At 50.9% G+C, this 24,300-nt stretch overlaps 1 protein-coding gene and 1 long non-coding RNA gene across 4 annotated transcripts; both read right to left on the reverse strand.

The window, feature by feature from the left end:
• Positions 1-539: 539 nt before the first annotated feature.
• TNNT2 (troponin T2, cardiac type) lies at positions 540-19,356 on the reverse strand. Of its 3 annotated transcripts, none has more exons than XM_032791911.2 (9): positions 19,331-19,356; positions 16,767-16,827; positions 16,314-16,430; positions 15,782-15,859; positions 14,877-14,987; positions 13,270-13,379; positions 12,142-12,232; positions 11,064-11,104; positions 540-763 (listed from the first exon to the last, which is right to left on the reverse strand). In XM_032791911.2, exons 2-9 carry the CDS (start codon positions 16,818-16,820, stop codon positions 715-717), a joined length of 651 nt encoding a protein of 216 aa, XP_032647802.2. In that variant the 5' UTR covers positions 16,821-16,827; positions 19,331-19,356; the 3' UTR covers positions 540-714. The 3 variants fall into 3 exon arrangements, with proteins under 3 accessions (XP_032647802.2, XP_032647803.2, XP_032647804.2); XM_032791913.2 differs by lacking the exon at positions 540-763 and adding an exon at positions 7,433-7,468; XM_032791912.2 differs by lacking the exons at positions 540-763; positions 11,064-11,104 and adding an exon at positions 7,424-7,468.
• An 832-nt stretch (positions 19,357-20,188) lies between these two features.
• On the reverse strand, positions 20,189-23,798 carry LOC142046835 (uncharacterized). The gene is made up of 3 exons (XR_012655875.1): positions 23,752-23,798; positions 21,518-21,547; positions 20,189-20,264 (listed from the first exon to the last, which is right to left on the reverse strand). It is a non-coding gene; the product is annotated as an uncharacterized LOC142046835 (long non-coding RNA).
• Positions 23,799-24,300: the final 502 nt, after the last annotated feature.

Genomic DNA, 24,300 nt, shown 5'->3' on the forward strand with positions numbered 1-24,300 from the left:
CCACATGAGACATTGCTGCCTGGCAAGCTAGCGCCCTGTAGAGTCACATCCTGGCTTACTGCACCCAAAGATCCCGTGTAGACATGCCCAAATTCATTGGTTTTCAACAGTTTCCCAGCCTAGCTTCTCAAAATCAAGTGGGCTGTTTGGATACTTCTCTGGAATTCATCTAACAGTTTTGGGACCTTTCTGAAACTGAGGTTCATCCAGCACCAGCAGGGAGCAGACACTCAGCTGCTGTAGCTCGACCTAGCTCCACAGAACTCAGCGAGCTTGATCCTCTGGTAGCGTATATTTACATGGTTCAACGGCACCACAGTGGCATACACCAGCTGAGAGTCAGCTCCACAGCCTGTATCTTCTGGATGCAGGGCAGCAGGTCAAGTTCAGCAAGCAGACCATGTGGGAGATGGACTAGGCAGGAAAGGCACGTATCCCTTCCTGATTCTCTTTATTTACAGACACAGCAACATCCCGGGGTTCAATGAAAAGAGCAAGCAGCGCCGACCTAGCAAAGCATTTGCTCCACACACAGACAGTGCTGCCACTGCAGTGAGGGCTGTGCAAGCACAACTGGTTTGTGTCCTTAGGGGTGGCGGGTGGGTTCGTGCAGGATCCATGGTGTAGTAAAACGGAATCCAGCTGGCTGACCAAACAGTAATGCACCGATCCGTGCCTGGGCCTCTCCTCTGCCTCATGCCCATTGGACAGGTGCTACTTCCATCGGCCGCCAACCACGCTCTTCCCACGGGCAGTCTTGGAGCTGGAAGGGAAGCAGAGAAGCACCTGCTGAAAGGTGTTACTTTGAGGGGCTGTGAAGAGAAAGCTGACAGCAGGGAGGGGTCTGGGTTCCCCAGGGGCTATGCTCTCTGCCCAGTCGGAGAGGGAAGGGAAGACTGAAGCTCACTGCAAACAGAGTGAGGAAATCCCTTGGGCAGCCTTCCCTAGGGCCAAATCCTGGTCAAGGGGCCTTTACCATTGGCTTTCATGGAGTTAGGAGTTGGCTCTTAGAAAACACATTTCACAGACAAAGGTTGGACCCAATGAGACTGGCCAAAAAACTCTTTGCCAAGTCACGTACATCAGTCAGCGACACCCCCTCTCCAATCCCAAAGAGTCCTTAGGAAAACGGGGAAGAAGTCAATCCTGAGGACTCAGCCAGGATAGAAATAGCTGCACCATGTCCCCCTTCACCAAGCAGCAGTGATGGTGAGTGGGTGTTATCAGAGTGCATTGGGCCCAATTCTTTTCTCATCTACACTGGCACTCCTGATTTGCACCAGGTGCCAGTCAGAAGAGAATCAGACCCAGTGGGGGCAGGCGAAATGGTCTTCTAAGAGCACTCCAGTCCATGCATTTTATAGTAAAAGTCACCAGCTCTTCTCACTTGGCCCTTCTGACCCCAACAGACAGGGAAGGGCCCAGACAGTGGTGCAGATGTGAACACAAGCTAAGATGGTGTCTCTGTGGTCATTAGTACTGGCCAACGTGTTAAAGTGCATGGGCCAAACCCTTAGCTGGTATAAACTGGCACAGCTCCATTACAGTCAGGAGAGCAATGCTGCCTTACACCAGGAGGGATCCGACCCCAAGTCAGTGAGGAGAAAAGTGACTTATTTCCCAGAGTTCAGAACAAACTCCCAACTCTGTCCTGGTAGCCAGTCAATAGGGCTTGGGCCTTCCCTTCTGCCTCTGCTATGGAAGAGCCCTGCTATTGCTAACTCTTCGATGACCATGGCCCATCCTGGGGCAGAGAGGGCAGGCTGAGACTGCCCAGGTGCCACAAGCCCCAAAGCCTGTATATCTCCAGCTACTTGCAGTGCCTGACAAGTTCAATGCCTCAGAAATTCCTTCTGTTTATAAGGATTAGTGCATCCAATCATGGAAGAGAAACCACTCCATGTGACTAAATGACCAATCACAGAGCTCAAGATCCAAATATAACAATGCTCTAAGGAGTGAGATTTTTTACTGTAATCACTGAACCCTTCCAATAAGCTGAGCCCAAAAGAGCCGGGTATTCTTCTTGCTCTGGTCTATTTGCAGCTGCTTTGCTCAAACCCCAGGACGCTAGGAAAAGTGGCCCTGACAAACATACCATGGTGACAGAAAGTTGCTTAGACCACTCCTGGTTTGCCCTCCCCAGACCCAGCTTCACTTCAGACCAGTTTCCCCGTGCAGCATGCATGCAGCGTAAACCCAATCAGCCCCATGCAGCACAAGGACAGCCATGCTACTCACCCTTTGCTGTAGGGCCGGGTCATGTCAAAGGGGAAGAGAGAAGAAAGATTTGGTGTAAACAGTGAAGAATGCTCCTAGCCGCCACATGACTGGGCCTCAGATTCTCAGAGAGCAGAGTCTAAAAGGCGCTGCTATTGCAGAGTGACATTTACCTCTCTGTATGGGTTAAAGATTGGCTGACGCCTCAAGGCAAAGGCCAAATGACTTGCTAGCTAATGGGCTTCCCTTGTCTCTTTCTGCCCGTTGCTCTTGATTACTAGAGAGACATCAGCATGGGAATGTGATTCCGATTCCTCACCAAGTTCCGCTGCTCTGACAGCTTATTCCCATTCCCCTCCCAAGTATGAAATGACCCTATGTCCAAACTGCCCCCAGCTGTGTGTCAACATGTAGCTGCAGCGGGGTTTGAGTTAGGTGTGTGACAGAAGCAAAAGGAAATGGGCCTGGAGATGTAACACGTGGAGCTAGCTGAAATGTTCTGAAAGTCAAAATCGTGATTAAAAAAAGGGACAAAATTTTTGAGAAGATTTTCACTAAAATGATGTCCCTCCCTTTTTTTAGAAGCTCTAGTGATGCACCTGAGATCACTCTCACTCACTCTGGTGAAAATCAGGAGTAACCCCCTGAGGCCAGATTCCACTCTCATTCACGGCATTGAAATCAGTTACACCGATGTGAGAGCAGACCGAAACCCGCTGATTCTCGTAAGGAGATCAAAATTAGAGGGAAGAAAAAGTAGGCAAGAGAGAACTGGATCCAAAGAGGCTAGTGCCCTGCTCTCACCTGGTGGAAATGGGAATTCCCAACATTCAGTGGAGACTCTAGTTTACCAGGGGATCTGACCCAGAATGGGCCAGGTAGGATCCATGGCACTGGAGGGCCCGATCCTGTCATCCTTACGCCATGTGACAGGACTACTGAGGCCAGGATACTGGTTTAGATGGACCGTCGGTCTGAAACATTCAGGATTGGGCCCCTCTTTGTGCCACTTGGGCTGGCTGGAGAGAGGACATGGCTTCCAGATGACTTACAGCAGTCTGGGCGGGTTATCACACTGCCTGCATTTGCCCCACAGAGGGCAGCCCATCCCCGGTCCTCCGAAAGAGAGTGGAGATTGAGGGGGTCTCCTATGGGGTGGGGCAACACCCCACACAAGGAGCTGGGGATATCACCCGCTAACCTTGTGGGTTCTGAGATCCACTGGAGGCAAGGAGTTTCCATACACAGGCCCTCACGCTATCCCCCTGCAGGAGCAATGGTGCCAGGCCCCCAGAATCCACTGCAGGTGGGTCTCAAAACCAAGAGCAGCTCAAAGAATGGCAACACGGGAAGAAGCAAAAAATCAGAGCCAAGGGGGCTGGGAGGGGCTGGCAGCAGTGGGTGGGAGGAGGAAAAAGGAGCTGAGTGGAAGAGAGAGAGGGGAAGGGTGGGGGACGAGAAGAGACATTGGAAGGGGGAAAGGAGGAGGGAGAAACTCAAATGAAAGAAAGGAGGAGGGAACACAAGGGACAAGGCTCAGCAGGGCCCCGGAGAGTAAGTGGGGTAAGAGGGGAGGGGAACAGTGGTGGAGGAACAAAGACAAGGGGGAGCAGGGACCCTGAGAGCAGAGGAGGCAAGATGAGAGACGGAAGAGATCCTGCTAGGATGATAAGAAAGGAGCTGGGTGTGTGTGTGCTGGAATGATGAAGTGTATTATACCATTCAGTCACCAGGTGATGCTATGTATGTGTAAAATACTGTGCTTAAGCTAAACTCAGCCATACCTGGCAGTGCATTAAAGGAACGCATCTAGTGTGTATCATGGTCAGAAGTAAACTCTGGAGCCAGTCTATATCTGATCCAGGAGCATGACACGGGGTCACAAGTGGGATCGAGAAAAAGGATGGAACAACTCCAGCTGTTGTAAAGAAAATGAATTCACTGCCCAGATCATGTATGATGGTGGCACAATACCAACCCCCACCCCCCCACTCCACACACAGGATGGCTTCCTTCCACAAGTGAAAGGAGTGACAGTATTCTCCAAGGTGGATGCCTCAAGCGGATTCTGGCAAATTCCTTTAGCCAAAGACAGTGCTAAACATGTATTGCACCTTTGGGAGATTTTGTTTTTGAAGATTACTTTTTGTGATCACCAGTCCACCTGCAAGCTCGCAAAGAAAGATGGCAGAACTGTTAAACACAAACGGAGTTATACTTTTCATGGATGATATTCTGATATATTACTCTTCGATGGAAGAACAAGAAAACCCTCAATGAAGTCCTGAGCCTACGTCGGTCAGTCCAGACTGAAGCTAAAGCTATACCAGGCAAAGTGCATTTTCTGCCTAACCCAAATCTAGTTTTTGGGACAGACAAAGATGGAATCAGTCCTAGCACTAAGAAAATGGAATACCTTCATTGGTGGAATACATTCACCAGAACTGAGACATGTACTAGGGATGGTAAGTTACCTTGCTCGATATCAACAAGGTCTCTCTGCAGTGACGAAACCACTGATCAAACTGAACACATCTGGGCTATGGTAAAAGAAATGATCTCCATTGCTCCAGTTCTCAAGTACTACGATATGCACAAATCCACAATCATCAGTGCAGATGCAAGTAGCTACGGACTAGGCGGTGTATCGTTGCACCAACATGGCTCTGAGTAGAAGCCAGCTGCATTTTGCTCTTGCCCACTCACAGAAGCAGAAAAACTATGTGCACCAATTGAAAAAGCCTGGATCAAGTACCACTAAGATGCCAATGTCTGTTGCAGAGGTCGATACAATTTAACCCAATTGCTAAATATGTTCCTGGGAAAACTCTGGTAGTACCAGACACAGAGCCCAGCATCACACTCAGCTAACCATGAGCTTAAAGATGATGTAAAGGTGTCCGTGGACACAGTTGACACATACAGACCAGTCTCAGGAGAAAAAGACTACTCCATCTACAAAAAGCATCCTTGACAGACTCACAGCTTCAGGAAGTTCTAAGTTACATTGGGGTAGCTGACCCAAGTATCTAAAAGGACACTAAGTAAGTGACAAAAAGACTACATTGCACTCAGGGGTGGCTCTAGGTATTTTGCTGCCCCAAGCACAGTAGGCAGGCTGCCTTCCTCGCTTGCCTGCGGGAGGTCCCCGGTCCCGTGGATTCAGCAGCACACCTGCGGGAGATTCGCCGAAGCTGCGGGACAGTGGACCCTCCACAGGCATGCCGCCGAAGGCAGCCTGTCTGCCGCCCTCGCAGCAACCGGCAGAGTGCCCCCAGTGACTTGCCGCCCCAGGCACGCGCTTGACGTGCTGGTCCCTGGAGCCGCCCCTGATTGCACTGCGCAGATAATGAAGTCAAACGGACTTATGAAGAAAGGCAACTGAATTGTAATTCTAAATGAAATGAGAGGAGAAATCCTAAACCTCATCCACGAAGGACATCAAGGATTAACTAAATGCTGTGAGTGGGCCAACCCGTTGGTGTGGTGGCCGGGCAGCAGCAAGGATGTAAAGAATAAAGTATCTGCATGTGAGCACTGCAGAACTAACAGACCAATGCAAAACAAAGAACCTTTAATAACTACACCCCTACCAAAGAGACCTTGGAAGAGACTAGCTGCAGATATATCTGGATTCAGAGGACATTATTACCTAGTCATTGTGGGCTATTTTTCCAAGTATATAGAAACACTTTACTTGAAAGACAACATGTCACAGTGTTATTGAAACACTGAAGTGCTCTTTTGCTTACCTTTAGTATTCCAGAACTAGTGACTGACAATGAACCACAACTCACAAATTATTGGATATTGTCCTGCACAGCTCCTGGTGGGATGACAATTCAAAGTCTTTTCCAAAACTGAAACAAATAGTTCTAGCTCCAAAGTGGCCAGACACAAAGACAATAGCCAAATTGGATAAAAAGGCTCACAGAGTTCACGAACACTTTTACAAAAGACTGCACTCAGAGCACCGCTGGGTCTAGAACCAGGTGACTAAGTTCTTGTCAAATTGGATGGACAAGATGGATGGTTGTCAATAAAAAACATGTAGTGACCAGATCATGTGATCGAGACTGACATTGGAGAGCTCAACAGAAACCGTCAACACCTAGAGATTGTTCCTCAGAAAGATCAATCAATAGAGCAAACTCTACAGATGGTGGATGCAGAATGAGATGACAACTCAAAGATTCCAAACCAACCACAGCTAGTCATTGCAACTAATGGACAGCCAGATGAGCAAGCTGTTATGCATTCCGGTCATATAATTAAAAAAACAGCGTGATTTCAGAGACACTTAGACTGACCACTACTGAACATCAAAGACAGCACAATAGTGTAAATATTGCAAATGGTAGGAATGTAGAACTTAAAGGGGGCAATGTAAAGGAATGCTAACTATATTATACTGTTCAGCCCCCCATGTGCTGGTGTGTGTAAAATACCTTATTTAAACAAACCTCAGCCATAACTGGTAAAGCATAAACTGACCTTATGGTGAACACACCTGGTGTGTACCTCACTCAGATGTAAGCTCTGTAGCCAGTCAATATCTGATTCAGGATCATGAGAAGGGAGGCCAGTAGCAGAGGCTTACGACCACATCATCAGAGTTTGAACCCAGCACCTCCAGCACTCACTGCTGACACTTGAGCTAAAGGAGTCTCAGCTGGCAGCAAGAGTAGGTTGTTATCTTCTCCGTGGGCCAGCCACTAGAGGTGGATGTGGCTCGCCCTGTGCCAGATTAAGGGAAAAGTGATGCAAAGTGGAAGTGACAAGGAGACAGGGAGGTCAGAGGAAAAAAAAAGTGGGGGGGGGGAGGTTGATGGGTTAGAGAAGCAGAGGAAGAAGGCAGCCAAAGGAAGAACAGGGAAATGTGTATGCAGGAGCAGAGAAGAAGAAGGAGGATGAAAGTACCAGCAGGATAAAAACACTGGCTCTGGATCTTCTCTGTGTGCCTGTGAATGTTAGTAGCAACGGGGTGAGCAGGGAAGGCAGAGGACGGGGTGAAGGAACAAAATACAGGCAAGGAAGAGATAGGGGAGGGAGAGGAAGCACAGAGGGGAGGGGAGAGCTGAGAGCCATGGGGGCAACAAGAGGGGAAAGAAGAGGGTCAAGGGGAAAGGCAGAGAGCAGAGCAGGAGAGTGGTGAAACAGGATGGCGGAAGGGAGCCGGGGAAGCAGAAGGCAGCCCTGGTACTTACACCTTCTGGTGATCGCTAATGCGGTTTCGGAGAACGTTAATCTGCAAGAGAAATACAGAAGGACAGTGAGGTGGGGCTGACACCTTGAGTTGGGCAGAAGGCTGCCAAAGGGCAGCGGAAGACAGAGCAGGAAATGGTCTCCCCTAATTGACCCTCTAGAGCGGCCTGCCCATGTAGTGCAGTCCACAGCTCCTGCTTAGTCCAGGCCAGGACATAGGGAGACCCTGGAGGTGATGCTGGGTAGCACAGGCTGTGTTAAGTCAGGCTGGGAGCTAGAGAACCACAGGGCAGGTCTGTGATTTGCAGCTCCAATAGAGAATCCCCTTTCTTCTCATCATGGACCAGTTCTGGCTCTCTTCTGCTGCCAAGGGCACTTTCAACCAGTGCATGGGAATGCAGAGAGCAGCCCGCATGGCTGTTCTCAGTGGCATCGGGTGAGAGGCACTCACTGCCTGCCTTCCGTAGAGGAACTGAAGGAGATTCTTTCGCAAGGCCAAGTCTCTGCAAGTTTTCATCACCATGCTTCTCTCCTGTATGACCAGCCTCTCCAGGCCAGCCACAGAACAACGCTTTCTGCATAGAGGTGAATGGTAGAGACCTACCTCCATGGTGGTATGGAGAAAGTAACAGCTGTTCTCAGCTGTGCCTAAAGGAGGCAGCAGCCATCCTGCCAGGGATCCTGTGAATGATGGGACATGGGCTCTGTGCCTATGGTACCTGGGCTACGTGGATCTGATGTCTCCTGTGCAAACTTGCTACTGCACTGTGCATCTCCAGCCTCACACATAGGTCCTATGTATCCTGCTTGTAGGGACCAAGTGAGCCATGTGCACAGGAGGAAAGGAAGGTGGATGGCTGGTGTGGGCTGTCACCAACTAGAAAACAAATCCACAGATGGCTGGCTAGGAACATTGGCTGTTTGGCTAATGAAGATCAAAACTGCTGACTCAGTTTGTTCTCCAAGCACAGGGACAGGAAGGACAGGAAAGTTATTGCTCATCAACAGTCCAGAGAGGGCTCGTGTACTTACCCAGACATGCCCCATGGCAAGGGATGCATGGCTTCCCTTACTGAGTAAGTCGAGGTCCTAGGTAGCATTGCAAGCCAGGCAAGGTTCAAACACACTTCACAGAGAGGCACAGAGAGAGCAGACAGCACCTGGGTCAACCCGGACCCGAGGAAGGCAATAGCCCAAATCAGTCCTTACTCTGCACAACTACCCCCACACAACTATATCCACTCACACACCCACCTCCTGATTCACCCTGACACATATCAGAGAGGATGAAGCCAACATCTTCAGAAGTGGCTACTTGTTTCGGGCACGAGGCGTCTCAACTCAAGTTCCCCAAAATGGAAATGCCCAATGTCAGTGGCCACTTTTGATAGTTTGGTTTTAAGAGCAAAAACAAGGAAGTGACCTTTATAGATAACTATAATGGGAACATCTAGAGTTATATTAGATTCAGAGATTTTAAGAGTATTAAGAGATTTCCCAGATATTGCATGATTTATTCAAAATTAACATCAACGGGCCAGAGATCTCCTCAGCCAACTCTTTTAGGACTTTTGGGTGCAAACTATCCAGGCCTACTGATTTAAAAATTAGCAGATACTGTTTAACATCCTCCTCAGTAATTTATCATCCTCATTTGATGAGTACATCAACCTACTTCTTTTCAAATACAGAACAGAAATATTTATTGAACACTTTTGCCTTTGCTGCCACATTAACAATTTTACCATCACTATTACTAATGAACTTATACTATTGTTAGGATTTCTTTTGTTCAGGCTTATAAAAACTCCTCTTTATTGTCCTTAGACCTGCCAGCCACGACATTTTACTTGATGTCTTTTGCTTCTCTTATCAATTTTCTACACTTCATAACCACTCATTTATATTGTTTGTGATCTATTTCGCCCCCTACCCCATTTGATTTTTATTTATTTCTATATTGATGTCTTCAATTCTCCACTGAATCAGGATGGACTTTTATGCAAAGTTGTCCTACTTCTGAATTATACGATGACGACAATCTAATTAACTCTTGTTTAAGAAATCCCCATTTTTATTCATGTTTTTCTATCTAAATCCCCCCACCCCCTGTTTCAATTTCACTCATAAAACTTTCATCGACTTTGGGAAATTAGCCCTTTTGAAGCACCAAGTATATATATTAGTGGTTTGAATAGTCATCTGTGTGTTCATACTGACAAAGTAAGCTTGGAAATGTAAATGTATACTGGGGACAGTAATTAACCATTGAAACAATTTATCAAGGTTTGTGGTTGATTCTCCATCACTGACAATTTTTAAATTAAGCTTGGATGTTTTTCTAAAAGGTCTGCTGGAGGAACTATTTGGGGGCAGTTCTCTGGCCTCTGTTTTACAGGAGGTCTGACTAGATGATCAAAATAGTTCCTTTCGGTCTTGGAATCTATGAATCAATTAACATAATCAGGGCATGATTCTCGGTCCCTAGGCAACTACCAACACCCCATCCAGTGATTAATTAATCTTCATAATGATGGTCAAAATGGAGCTGCCTTGTGCTGGGTGCAATATCTGTGTTAGAAAATCCATCATCTACAATTTTTAGGAATTCTGCTGTTTTTCTATTGGCTACAGGAAACCATCAGTGAATGTCTTTCAAACAGAAGTCCCCATAACACCACAATTTTTCTTTCTACTCATTACAGCCAGGTAATTAAGGAGTAACTGATCCTGTCCTTTGGTTTGATTCAGTGGTCTATAAAAGACCCCCCACCAGTACCCTGTCCGGGGCTTTGTTTGTTAGCAGATTGATCCATATTCATTCAAGATCCTGCACTTCTGAGTCATCAATAGCTCTAAAACAGGTAATGGGATCTTTAATGTAGAGCACTCCCCATGTCTCTCACCCCTCTGTCCTTGATAAACAGGTTTCAAAGGCCACGTCTAGACTACGCGCCGTATCGGCGCGTTAAAATCGATTGCTCGGGGATCGATATATCATGTCTAATCTAGACGGGATATATCGATCCCTGAGCGCGCTTATATCGATTCCGGAACTCCACCAACCCCAACGGAGTTCCGGAATCGACATGGCGCGCTGCGGACATCGATCCCACGCGGTGAGGACGGGTGAGTAAATCGATTTTAGATATTTAACTTCAGCTACATTATTCACGTAGCTGAAATTGCGTATCTAAAATCAATTTTACCCCGTAGTGTAGACCAGCCCAAAAAGAGGGTTCAGACATGGGCATGCTTCAGGGCATGAGCTGACAAGGGTCAGGAGGAATCTCCCTCTATGGGGAGGATGTTCTATTGCAACATTACTTGCACTTTTGTCTGTTGCAGCAGGTTCTCATCACTGGCAGGAGACTGTACAAGATAGGAGAATGGGGAAAATCTGGGCTGGCAATTCCTATGTTCTCACTCACTTACCTTCCCATCTATCCATTTGTTACCTACCCCCTAAGTAGACCTCCATCTTAATCCATCCCACCTGGATCTATGGCTCACAGACACAGACCTCTGCTTGTGCTCTTCCCTATGCCAGCAGGACTGTCTGCTCCCTCTCAGCTGGCCAGCATGTCAAGCACAAACCCAGGCAGGAAGCTGCCAGCAGTGGGCCGGGCGGTACTTACTACTTGCTTAGCTCATCGCAGCGAGCAGTGAGCGTGACAATCTGGTGGAGTTAGAGAGAAGAGACCATTAAAAGGCAGACACAAGCAAGCACTCAGAGGGGAGGTTAACAGATAGAAGGCCTGATGCTGTTTCGGGCTCTTGAGTTCACCACAAGTCATGGGCACTTGGGCTCAGATCCTCAAAGGGAGTTAGGCCTCTAAATGTATCTGAGGATCTGTGCCTAAGCACTTCACAGGATTGAGTCCAAAGCAAAGATGTATAGAAAAAAGAACTAGAGCTACAGGCAGCAGGCTGCAGACATTCTGCTCGGGCTGCGGACACCCTGCTCGGGCTGCCACAGTTAGCCAAGTTCAACTGTGGCTTCATCAGCACAACTTCTCAATCACGTGCTAGAGCCAAATTTGGCAAGATTAGCACACAACCACAAGGACTTTGCTTGTGCCGAGGGAGCGTGTGGAGGGTAAAGCAATGTTAGCAAACTCTGGGTGTAGTGATGGGTGCACTGGAAATGTGATAGACAGACATGATTTTCAAAGCCAGTTGAGTTATCCGTTCGCTGTGCTAGGATAGAGCATAAAATAATCCAGTCATTAGAAGACTTGTGAGTGTACAGAACAGGAGGGCAGGACAGAAGGCCAGGTGTTTGCTGCTTAGAGAGATTCCAGCTAGCTAGAGAATCCACAGGAGTCTGCGTTTGGCAGGCTGTTCTGCAGTGTTGATAGCTGGTGTTCTGCAATGCTCATGTGGCATTCACTAAACTCTGGGGCCACAACCTCAGCTGGCACAAACTGGTGTCACTCTGCCGGAGTCAATAGTGCTTTGCCGATTTACACCAGCTATGGGTCTGGCTCAACTCACCTGAACGCACTGGCCTTGCACTTTTGGAGAGCTGTGTTCAAATCCAGGTTAGGGAATGGGAATGGGGATCTCACCACAACCGCCACCCGCAGGAGAACAAGGGAGCTTTCCTCAAGTTTCCCTGTGATACAGATGGCAGGCTGGGTACAATAGCCTCAGCCGCCTCCCCATGGCAGAGATGGGGCCACAGGAGGAAGCTGAGGTCAGAACAACCCTCACCTCGTATTTCTGCCGCTTGAACTTTTCCTGCAGCTCAAATTTCTCAGCCTCCAGGTCGTGGATGCTCTGCCACAGCTCCTTGGCCTTGTCCCTGTGGGGAAAGCCATGGGGAGACAGTGAGGAAATTTGATGAGGCGGGGGAGGGCACTGAGGAGTCAGGGGGGCATGGAAGGTTATCATAGAATATCAGGGTTGGAAGGGACCTCATGAGATTATCTAGTCCAACCCCCTGCTCAAAGCGCGACCTAATCCCCAACTAAATCATCCCAGCAAGGGCTTTGTCAAACCTGACCTTAAAAACCTCTAAGGATGTCCATGTGATTCACCGAACCACACACAGTTCTGACCCCCACCAACCTCCAATCCAAGCTGCGATGAGGTTCTTCAGGCTCTGCCCCCCAACAGGTAGATACAAGGTACTGGAGCAATGCCTGACTTCATGCTGCTTTAGCGCCAGGTCGGGACCTGTTGCCTATTGGTGCTTAGCCCACCTAGGACCATGTGGTGCTCTCGGTCCATGATGAGGACATAACACAGGCATAGGGGGTGTGATCACAGCTCCCCCTGGTGGTCACCCCTGTGACTATACCAGCCTGCTACTTACAAGCCTGGAGTTTCCCTCTTGGCTCCCATGCTGGGGGCTTGTGCTTCTGCTGCTCATGAGTTCAGCCACAGCTGGCAGCCACAGCAGCTGCACAATGGCAACCGAAGCGCATCCCCCTGGCTGCAGCAAGAGTGATGGGGATTGAGGGCTGACACAGCGCAGAGATCCTGGGTGACAGATCTAGAGTTGCTGCTTTCTCACGCCAGCACGGCACACCCACTGCCCTTCAGTGCTCCCCGCTGCATCTGCCTGTTGTCCTACAGCTCAGCCCGGGCAGCCTGGCCACCACAGTCTGCAGCACTGCCCTTGGTGGTGAGGGCTCCTCACACAGTCTGGTACAAGAGCGGGGAGGCTGGCCTCGCTTGGGGTGAATGAAGAGGTGGGAGGGGGCAGGTTGATTTGTTGGCCTTAGGGGATAGCGATGCAAAGGGTTCCAGGACTCAGGCACATGCCCATGGGCTCTCCGCCAGCCTGATAGGTTGTGTGTGGGGGCGGTACTGTCCCGGTCCCACCCTTACCCTCACCTCAACTTGTCTTCATTGAGGTGGTCGATATTCAGAGGCTTCCGCCGCTCGCTGAGGATCTTCTTCTTCTTCTCCCGCTCCGTTTGTTTCTTCCCGCCTTTCTTCTCTGTCTGAAGACATCAGCAGGCCCAAGTCAGAGGTAATTTAACTCCCCGCCCTCTGCCCCAGCTCTCCCCCTCCTCCCCCTACACTGAGCTAGAGTGACCCCCTACAGCCCAATGGCATGGGGAGGTTCTGAAGGGGAAGCCCAGCTGATCTGAGCAAAATGCCCACCCCAGCCAGTCTTTTCAAGAACCCCTCTTGCCATGAGGCTAGTCCAGCGATGGGGGCACTAGACTGAGACTCAGCAGACCTGGGGTCTAGTCCCAGCTCTGCCACTGGCCTGATGGCTTATTCAGGCAAGTCACTTGCCTGCTCTGCGACTCAATTTCCCTTTCCCAACCTTTGTCTTATCTAGTTAGCTTGTGAGCTCTTGAGGGCAGGGACTCTCTCACTGTGGGTGCACAGCACCTGGAACAAGGGAGCCTGATCTCAGCTGGGCTCCTAGGTGGCGCTGTAATACTACCAAAAACGGTACCTCTTCCCAGAAGGGCTTGGGCAGCACCAAAACTCCCAGCCACCGAACACACGGCCTGGAAGACAGGCAGCCTGTCGTGCCAGTAAAGGCCACACGGCATAGTCCTGAGGGCTGAGTGCCCTGCACGGGGAAGGGAACAACAAGGCTGCCCTAGGTGACTGCCATGGTTCTGTCTAGTGGGTAGGGAGAAGGGTGAAGTCTGATGTTCCGGCGATGACCTTAACATACGAGAAATAACATCGCCAAAGGATGCAGGAAGCTTCAGTGAGACTCACTGCTCTCCTGCAGCAGGAGAATCGGGCCTGGGAATTTTCTGATCTGAGCCCAATGTCCTCATAAAACCAAAGGAGGACAGAGCAGTGGAGCTGCACCAGCGGCCCCTTCCCCACAAACTCTGCCCTCGGCTCAGGCTCCTTCTACCTCACCCCCTTAACACTCCACTTGGGGGCCTTCCTTTGATGGGAATTTTCCCAGCATGCTTCCCTACAGCCGACCCCTTTAACTGGGGGATGGAGCCCCCAGCTACAGCCCTAAGGCAGCCATTTGTCTCTGGCTGCTGCAGGCTGCTGCTCCTATGGTGCTAGACTGCTAGTCACCCCTTGGCTGCTTTAGCGTTGTTTCTTCCTAGCTCTGTGCCCTGAGGGTGGTCCATGTACACTCTCTGCACCTAGAGTCAACCCACCACCCCTACCACCAGCCACTCAGTTATGCCAGCTCCAAGGACTGCAGCAGCCTGATAGCAAAGGAACCTCTGGTTTTCAGGAACAGAGACGAAGGAACAGAATCAGGAGTGGGAGGAGCAGGCAGTTGTAAAGTTAGAACCGCCTCTGCCTGAAGTCAGCTTAGCATGGCCCAGGTCATTGGGATACCATGGGGACTGGGCCTGCTGCAAAGAGAGATGCTGCCAGGAGGGTCCCCAGTTGGCATCTCGTCGCCAGGAAGAAAACAAACGCTGAGTCCTACCACTGGGTGAGGACTCTGGCTACCACCACGATGGGCAGTTCCCAAGGACCCCCAGCTGGAATCGTACCTTCTGCAGGTAGCCCCCAAAATGCAGCATGTTGGAGAAAGCCTTCTTCTTCCTGGCTTCCTCTTCAGCCTTCTTCCTGGCCTCCTCTTCTTCTCTGCGGGCTCTCTCTTCCTGTCAGGGGTAGAGCCAGAGCAAGAGGGGTCTCGAGGGAAGCCAGGGGAACTCACTGCTGCTGGAGAGACAGACTCAGCAGAGTGACAGCCACTGGGAACATACAGACAGCTACAGACCAGACCAAGGGCTGCAGAGTCACATGCCATGACAGCTGCTTACACTCCCATGTACTTTGCCATGAACAACTCCCCCAAGCAAGCAGAAGGGCAAGTGAGGCTCAGAGAGGTGGTCACCAGTGCTGGACATCAGCCTGGACAACAGGCTTTGTCACCACATAAACACAGTCACTTAATGGCACGGCAGGTGGTGCAGGCCCCTGTTTGAGCCCCTCCATCAACCCAGCACCTTCTGGAGCTGGGTGCTGGCTCAGGAGGAAGAGTGCCCTGTGCTAAAGCAACCACCACTTCCTCTGTTGCCTGGAGGCTCATTCAAGCTCTCCCCAGCAGAGCACTAACCCAGCCCAGCCCAGCCCTGTATCGCCTGGGAGAGCTGTGAGCAGCCCAGCCCAAGGCTGCAGCTCAGTCAAGGGGCCATGGTGGAATATGTGGCCATTGGCTCCCTGGGCCAAGGACAGCCTAGGAGTCTCGGCCCCGGGTGGGTCTGGAGTGTCCCCGCTGGCTGACCTAGAAGCTGCACTAAAGAGAAGTCCTTCACAGGTAGAAGGATGGTCCCTGCAGTACAAGGGGTAACAGCTGCTGCTCCCAGCTGGTTGACTGGGAAGAAGCCTAGACCCAGCTCCATCGCTGGGGGTTGTGTCAGCCCTCCCCTGCTCTGGGAGGTGGGACACTCACAGCCACGCGGGCCTGGCGCTCCTTCTCCCGCTCACTGCGGATCCGCTGCTGCTCTGCCCGCTCCGCTCGCCGATGCTCCTGCAGGGAAAGAGCAAGGCTTGGGCTTCGAGGCCAGAGGATGACCTCCGCCCCCACATGAGGGACCCAGGGAGAGCTCTCTCTGGATCCCAAGTGACTAGGGGCCCAGCCCCAGGGGAAGCATTTGTTCTGTTGGTATGGCAAGGAGTGCCCGTTTCCCTGCCACATGACCTCTGCTTCCTCCAGACATGGCTGGGCACCGGAGTGATGAGTGGTGGGACACCACACTACCTGGTATCAAATAATGAAAGAAGACACTTTCCAAGCCCTGGGTCCATGCTCCTCAGTCTGGATCGGACCTGGGTCCCCTCTCCCCCCTGAATCAGCATCTTGCTTTTCTAGGGCTTGACCCTGTGCCCCTATGTCTTCAGCAGGGACAGAATATGGCCCTTAATTGGGGACTGGGGGGAGAGGGAGGGGGAGTAATGAGACGATCTGAGGCCTCCAGACGTACGATTCGGTCCTTGAGGGAGATCAGCTCCTCTTCCTCCTTCTTCCTGTTCTCGAAATGGGCATCGATCAGGCCCTGCAGCTCGTTCAGATCCTTCTCCATGCGCTTGCGGTGAATGTCCTGTATGGAACATGGCACTGAACCAGCCATCGCTACTGCCTTCCCAGATCAATAGCCACCAGGGCGCTGTAGGAGCTAGGGGCAATCTAAAGAGGAGAGCAGGGGCTGGCAGACATGGTACTGGGTCCGGTGGGTACATACCTAGAGGGACGGACAGATATGGGATTGGGTGCATACCCAGAGGGGCTGGCAGCCTTGGCACGCTGGGTATGTGCCTGGAAGGACTAGGAGATTCTTGCATGAGTGAATTTAGTGCCAGCCTGACAGCCCTGGTTACTGAAGCCCACGGCTTACCCACCGAGCAGGCCCACAGGCTGTTAGGCACCCAATACTCACATCAAAGTCCACTTTCTCCCCACCCGGGATCTTGGGAGGCACCAAGTTTGTCATGAAGAGCCTGCAATCAGAAGCAGAAAGGAAGTTCTTTCCGTTCGGCTGGAAAACGGATTACAACCTTGTTTAACTCCAGGTAGGAGAAGCTCCATTGTCGGTTAATCTAGTGTTCATACAGACCTGTTAGACAGCACACTGCTGTGAAAGGTGGCAGGAGAAAATAGCATGCGTGTGTGAATTCAACTGTGCGAGTCAATTTACTATTAGCTTTCTAGGAGCTTTAGGGGCTCAGAGGTATAACTGCCTAGATAATTGGGTTTAAAGAGAGTTGTGTTGTCACGTTTGGCACGTATAGACTGTAGGCCCCGTTCTGCCATGGAAAGGGGATCGGTCCCTCACACGGGCAAAAATACAATAAATAATTGTCCAAGCTTTTTACCAATGAAAACCTGGCAAATAAGCTTGCAAAAGACGGCATTCGCACACACCCTCAGCATATGAAAAGGGTGGGGGGGATGGGTCAGTTTTCAGCACAGGACAATGTAATACTAACTTGAGGCTGCCAGCCAGGGTGGACTAGCGGTTGGGGGGTTGTTTTTATAATGAAAACACCTGTCCCTGGGCACCCCTAGCTCCATTTCACATGGATCACTACTGAACAGCGGGAACAACTTTGATTCCTGGCCAGTTCAAGCTAGATTGGAGCAGTCAGCCTAGACATGCTCCAGCCCCCAGGGCTGTCCAGTCCCCCAGTGTTTGTGATAAACAGACAGAGTATAGGGTGACAGCTCACGATGGATGAAATTCACAAGCACAAAGCACCACTCCAATCTCATGTAAGTCCTGGTGTCAAGCAGTTCCTAGGCCTCCTGCTGGCCCTCAGCATGAGGTGCATTTCACCCCTCATCGGCAGTCTAGCTTTTGCAGTGGCAGCTACCAGATAAGTCCCCTAGACACCTACACCAGGAAAGCACCCCAAAGGTTTTGAAAACAGACACACTTTCAAGCAAGGAACCAGAAGTGAGTGATGCTGCAGCCCACCTCAAGCTGCTGACGAGTACCTAGCAGGTGTTTTTCCCTTGATAGGCTTTATGAGGTCAGTTTCATCAAAAAGAACAACAGAAGGTTTTGGGGAAGTGAGTCGTCCAGGAGCTCTGGGGCAGACACTTCTGGGCCTGTGTTTCAAATACGGGAACCTTAATAGCACCATTGAATGCAGTATCGGGTGCTTAAGTATGTCAGTGAAACAGCCTCATCATACACAATAGACAGTACATTGCCATGATTTCTGAATATCTTGGAGGAACTGGGCCAAAGTGCTTATTGGAGTATTCAGATGTAAATGCCCTGCTAACAAGGTACCACCCACAGATCTCAAAGGAGAGGCAGTATCATCAGCCTCATCCTACAGGTGGGGAAATGGAAGCGCGGGGTTGGGCAGGGACCTGTCCGCACTAAATCAGTGGCCAGACTAAATATAGGACTCAGGCATCCTGGTTCCCAGGCCAGTCTTTTGTCTAAAGCAACATGGGCTGGCAGACATCAAGGTGCCAGAGTTTGAATAGTGAGGGCTTTCTGAAGGTAGCAGTGAGCCTGGGATGCAGATTTTGATTCTCAATCCAGCTTCACATTTGAAAAAGTTTCGCTTGAGGCTCATCACTCTTCTTAAGAGCCCTGCTCAGCCAGAGAGAGGACCACGGATTGAGCTCGCTGACTGGTATTTCTGATGCTTCCCTTCAAACCCCTTTTGCTCCTTTGAACCTCATTGAGGTGAGGACGTGGCTAGTCCAGCTCTTCCTTGAAACTGTCAGTAAAAGCAATGTGTGTGTCCATCCAGACCAATTAAGTGCCCAGCCCACTGTTACACAGCAGCATTACTGCATGGGCTTAGAAAGCTGAGCCTACCTGGTGACAGTAGGAAGGGTGGAACTGAGGAGTAGGGAGAGAGCAGAGAAGAGAAGGTTTAGAAGGGTGTATCCTTCCCAGTGGCCTAGAGCACTCGGTGCTCCCTTACTCTGTCCATCTAACAGGGAATTGGGGCTCCCAGGGATTCACGGGAACATTCCCATTCATCTGTAGGAGATTCCTCCACCCAGGCAGGTAGTTCTCTCTCAGGAGATGCTCGGATTGCTCCCGAGAAGGTGCTTCAAGGAATGCATGGGGGGCTTTGGCTGCACTGGAGAATGCGCCACTAGGCTCCTATATCAGATGCCTGAGTGTGAGGTTCTGATTACGCCACTGAATGCACAAGCTGCTCCGGATGGACCAGCTCTGATCACCCTCTCCCTGCTCCACACTCTCCAACTCTCTCTTCCTTTGTTCGCCTTCGTCCCTTCTCCCGCTTGCTTTCCTCCTTTCTCTCTCTTCTCCCCACCCCCCCTCCCTATTTCGCTTCCCTTCTCCTGTTCTGGAGCTCTTTAGCCCTTACCCCACCCCTTCCCTTTGCTCAAGCCAATACTGTATGTACTGCACTGCGTACAGCCCCTGCCCTGCCCTACAGCAGAACGAGTCTGCACACACGCAATCCAAACTTCCCATTCCCCTACATGAAATGCATTTCCACTTACTTGGGCTTTGGCTTTGACTCCCCTGCAGATCCGTGGGAACCAAAGAGAAACACAGAGTTAATGGCACTTTCCACTTCAAAGTAAATATCAGTGATAGGCCAGGCCCCCCCAGACCCCCTTTGCTCCATGCCCTGCTGAGGGTAAACCTACAGCCTGGAGTCACGTATGGAGGAACCAGGCTGTTAGCTAGGGCTAGAGATGGGCCCAGGCTGTCACATCTGGCCAGATTTCGCTCCCCCCCCCATCCACTTAAGAAGTATTTCAGCTCTCAGCATTGGGCCTAGTCTCCTTTCCTACTGCCTGTCCAGACAGCGCTAGCCAGCTGAGAAATCCATTGCATAGGGTAGGCCCTGTTTTTGCCCTGACACCGAGGTACACACCCTACAACCTGCAGCTACTTCAGACATTCATAACGTGGCTCCCTGCAGACTCCCCACCTCAGGCAGGCAGTCTGGGTACAGAGGACACATTACCCCAAGAGGCTGCCCAAACTGTCAGTGCAGGCTCAGGCAGTGTCCCCACTGTACATGCCCACCTCAGCCACAGCAAGCCTGCAGCGTGCCCACACCAGCAGGGAACATAACAGCTCTCCTGGCTAGCATGTGGGTACCGGGTACAGGGCGTCTGGTCCAAAGCTCACCCCCCTATTCAGCCCCTCAGCCTACCAAAGTGAATGGATGTAGCACCCTGTGCCCCACCTCCCCACGCCCGCTGGTCCTGCTGCTGTCTAGTGACAGGTGCTCGCTCTCATCATAGGGCAGGGGAGAGGGCATCTGGGTGGTCAAGAGGATTTGCTGTCCCCTCCCCTCAGGAAGGGATGGGTGTATGTGAATGGGTGCTTGTTCCTTCCCTCCAGCCCAACTCTCTGTGGGGCACGGAGAGAAGACAGATATGTTACCTTCCCCAGACTCCTGCTCTCGCTCCCCCTCACCACCTGTGGGAGAGACAGAGCTTTAGCCCCTGGCCATGTGCCCGATCTACGCCTGCATGGCCAATTGGTGCCACTGCACACGCCTTGCGCTTCAGGAGGCAGCAGGGGTGGACTGGGGGGAGGAGGACGACGACTGAGCCTATCCTTCACTTTATGCCCAGGCAGCACTGCCCACTAAAACAGGGCCATGGATTTTTAGTATCACCATTTTGGGGGCTTGAGACGCGGTGGGCCTCAATTGAGCAAAACAGGTTGACCAAGTGACCCTTAAAGAGTGTAGTTGACCAACTGACCACTAGGTGGCATCTTGCCTAACACATCTAGCTTCTGCTATCCTGCCAGCCCCAGCACTGGAAATCCTGTCATGGCACAGTCAGTCTGAGTGCCTCCAGCTGCTTTGTAGGAAGTCGTGGCCCTGGGAGGTTAAGGTCGGAGCTCCAACACAGACATCCATCAGTGGAGCAAGGGCAGCTCCCAATCGTCGCCTCCTCGCAGAGGGGGCAGAAGCAGAGCCCCGTGAATCACAATGGCTTGGCTTTGCAGCGGTGCGTGCAAACGTGTTCTTCAGGCCTAGCTCAGGCAACCTGATGCTGCAAGGTGCTGAGCACCCTTATTGCCATTGACGTTAGCAGGAGCTGAGAGCTCTCGGCACATTGTAGGGGATATGCAGTAGTGTGCAGGGGTGGGCTTGGAGGGCCAGGTTTTAGGTGCTTTTGCAAATCCCGCTAGGTGCCTCTTTGCATCATTAGGCACCTAAATACCTTTAAAAAACCCAGCCTTTAGTCCTACATGGTGCTGAGCACTGGGCTGATACGTGCTCCAAGGGGGAAAAACAGCTGAAAACTGGCTTCAGGTGGAAACAGGAGCTCTATGGGGTTTCAACGGGAGACACCCCAGATTCCCTCCAAACCAAGCCCTAACTCACTCGAAAGGCCTGAGAGTCCCAAACAAGCTTTTCCATTTACCCCACTGAGCTTAAACTCTGAAAGCAGGAGAATGTCCCCTTTACTGTGTGTGAAATTCTCCCCTGTGCAGCACAAGACCAGATCACAGCAATTCTCATGGGCCCTCTGCACAGGGCAGGCAGGGAGGGTCCCTCCTGGTTGGGAACTTTTTGCACAGCAGGAGTCAGAAACTCCATTATTAGTAGCAGATGAGTTCAACGGATCAGTGGAGACCTGGGGCTCGGAACAAGTGAGATCAGGCCTGTACTGACCAGCGTGTGAACACACCCCTCTCCCCAGTCTTGCTCTTACCTTCTTTTTCTTTAGATTCATCTTCGCGTTCTATTTTAAAAGCAGAAAGGACAATTTGATCAGAGATAGGCCATGCAGGCGGACACATTCCCTAATGAATGCCCTGAGGAATTCCTAGCATTCTTCACACAGGCTGGGTCTGCACAGCTGGCATGTTGGTATTAAATGATCACAGCTGAGACAGCTCTGGACAATTTTTACACTATAAGGGGCAGATTCTGATATCAGTCATGCCAGTGTCGCTTGGGAATGGGCCTAATGAAACCTGCAGAGCCAAGCTGGATTTTCAGCAGCATAACAGAGACCAGAATTTGGCTTTAAGCCCGTGTACCACCAATGACTCTGGTCATCGGCAGGCCGGATCGGACCTCAGGAGCTTAGTGAATGAGCATCTATTACATAAGCTAAAAGCCAGATTGCTCTACAGCCTTAGCTAAGGGCTAACTCATTAATATCTCTTTCCCCTTCCCCCACTCTCTCCCACCCCTTGGTGCCACTCAATAGGACAGAACACCTCACTGAGGAGGTGTGTGGGTTACATCTGGAAATTAACAGGCTGAGGAAAGATACAGACCTCTCCAAAAGCAGAAGGATGCCAGCTCCTAGCTGTGTTGTTTCTCTTTATTTACATGATTTTGTTAATATTTCAGGGCTGATGGGGTGCTCTGTGCTGTACGCCACACAGAAGATGGTAGTGAGTCTAAAGACAGTGGACTGTTCTCACTGCTCAGCACTGAATTGTGTTGCTTTTGATCTTAACTCCAACATGCTTCCAAGGGCTTGGGGAACAGGGAGAGGGAACAGTTACCCCCGAGGGCTGCTCTTGGATCCAGTCCCTGCAGAACTACAGCTCCTTCACTCCTGTGCGAGTTTAACCCATTGGTCAGTCTGTTAGGTGCCCCTACCTGTGCTGAGCTGCAGAGAACAGGAGGCAGTTTATAGTCCCCAGCTAGGGAGCCTGGCTCTTGAGCTCAGACTGTAGCAATTCAAGCTTTTAGCTCTGGTGGGCCCCGGTTCAACCCCCAGTGTCGTCCAAGATGGTGGACATCACACAAACCAGTGGGCCTGGAGAGGGTCAGGAGTAATTGGAGACATGGCTCTGCCCACTACAGGCCAGTCTGCAGAGTCAGCTGGAGAGTAGGAGGAGGAGGAGTTTGCTGCAGCTTGCAAAGGGTTGACTCTGCATATTACCTCTCACCCCTGTAGAAAAGGGCAACTCAGACAGGCATGGAGCCTCAGGGAGTGTCTTTAATGCACAGATTCTGCCAGAGCTCTTTGTGGAGCAGTGCAGCTGAGAATTGACGGGTGGGAGCATGACTTGGACATGAGGCCTGCAGAGGGGAGCAAGACCTTCTCCATTTGGGTGTAGGTATGGCTCCATTTTCCCTAGTGTGATGACTGGGCAGTGGGGCATCACATGACTTATGAGGAGAGGCTGAGGGAACCGGGATTGTTTAGTCTGCAGAAGAGAAGAATGAGGGGGGATTTGATAGCTGCTTTCAACTACCTGAAGAGGGGTTCCAAAGAGGATGAATCTAGACTGTTCTCAGTGGTAGCAGATGACAGAACAAGGAGTAATGGTCTCAAGTTGCAATGGGGGAGGTTTAGGTTGGATATTAGGAAACATTATTTCACTAGGAGGGTGGTGAAGCACTGGAATGGGTTACCTAGGATGTGGTGGAATCTCCGTCCTTAGAGGTTTTTAAGGTCAGGCTTGACAAAGCCCTGGCTGGGATGATTTAGTTGAGAATTGGTCCTGCTTTGAGCGGGGGGTTGGACTAGATGACATCCTGAGGTCCTTTCCGACCCTGATATTCTATGATCCTGCTTACAGGCAAAATTCTCCACTTGGATCTCAACTCCAATATTCTGCACATTCTAGACAAAGTTCTGCAAAGTACCAACAACTCCATGGAAGGAAGCTCCTGGTGCCTTCATGATGGGAACTGAGATCACTAAGCTCCTCGCAGGATCAGCCCCAGATCTACCTTTGGCATCAGCATACTGGGAACTGCACCCCTGAGGGGGAGTGACCCCTTTGCGGAGCTGAGAGGAGGTATGGGTCCTTTGTCCAGCTATAGCTTGAGTTAATGACATGCAATCTTAAGCATCCCTGAGTTTTTGCAGCTCAGCTGTACAATCCAACCCAGCAATTAGGCAGCCCACTGAAATGCATGAACAGGTCAGAGCAGGCTGGGCAGAGGGAGATCTCTCCTAGAGATTCAGCCACCTACCTTCTGCTTGGGTTTCCACAGCCTCTTCTACCTCCTCTACATGCTCTTCTTGGTCTGTGGAACAATATGCAAAGTGAGGGTTGCAACTCAGGCTGATAAAAGTACATGTCACAGGGAGTCAGCACAGGGGTATCCAAGGGGGAAAGGCAAAGTGGCCATGGAATGGAGACAGGTAATGGTTTGGTTTGCATAAAATGGGAATTCACCTGAACCTTCAACCCAAACTCAACTGACCTTGATTATTATTGATGCTTTGGGGGTGGGGGGAGAGTTCCCCCCTCATTTCCACATTACTCTGCCCTGCCATGTTCCCAGCATGACTAGAAGGGGAGGGGCCAAATGCCATCAGAGGCTGCTCTCATGGTATTTCCAAGGGTCTGGCAGTGCCACACGGGGACATCCAAGTCAAGGTCCATCATGCTCCACGGCAACAAGGGACGCAACATGCTTAGTCCTGGAGAAGGGTGGGCAGGGATGGGGTGATTTTCATTGTTCTCTTGAATCACCTCCAGGCAACAGAAGTGGCCCTGGTGGGTGCCCGAGAGAACA

The sequence above is a fragment of the Chelonoidis abingdonii genome, chromosome 4, assembly GCF_003597395.2.
Source record: "Chelonoidis abingdonii isolate Lonesome George chromosome 4, CheloAbing_2.0, whole genome shotgun sequence".
Taxonomy (NCBI): domain Eukaryota; kingdom Metazoa; phylum Chordata; order Testudines; family Testudinidae; genus Chelonoidis; species Chelonoidis abingdonii.

Excerpts from the sequence above, each read along its gene's own strand:
- TNNT2 (XM_032791911.2), bottom strand. The coding sequence starts at position 16,820 with ATGACAAACTTGGTGCCTCCCAAGATCCCGGGTGGGGAGAAAGTGGAC. Across the intron at positions 14,988-15,781 it reads AGCGCCAGGCCCGCGTGGCT|GAAGAGAGAGCCCGCAGAGA; the intron begins GTGAGTGTCCCA and ends TACCCCTGACAG. Across the intron at positions 12,233-13,269 it reads CTCAATGAAGACAAGTTGAG|GGACAAGGCCAAGGAGCTGT; the intron begins GTGAGGGTAAGG and ends CTTTCCCCACAG.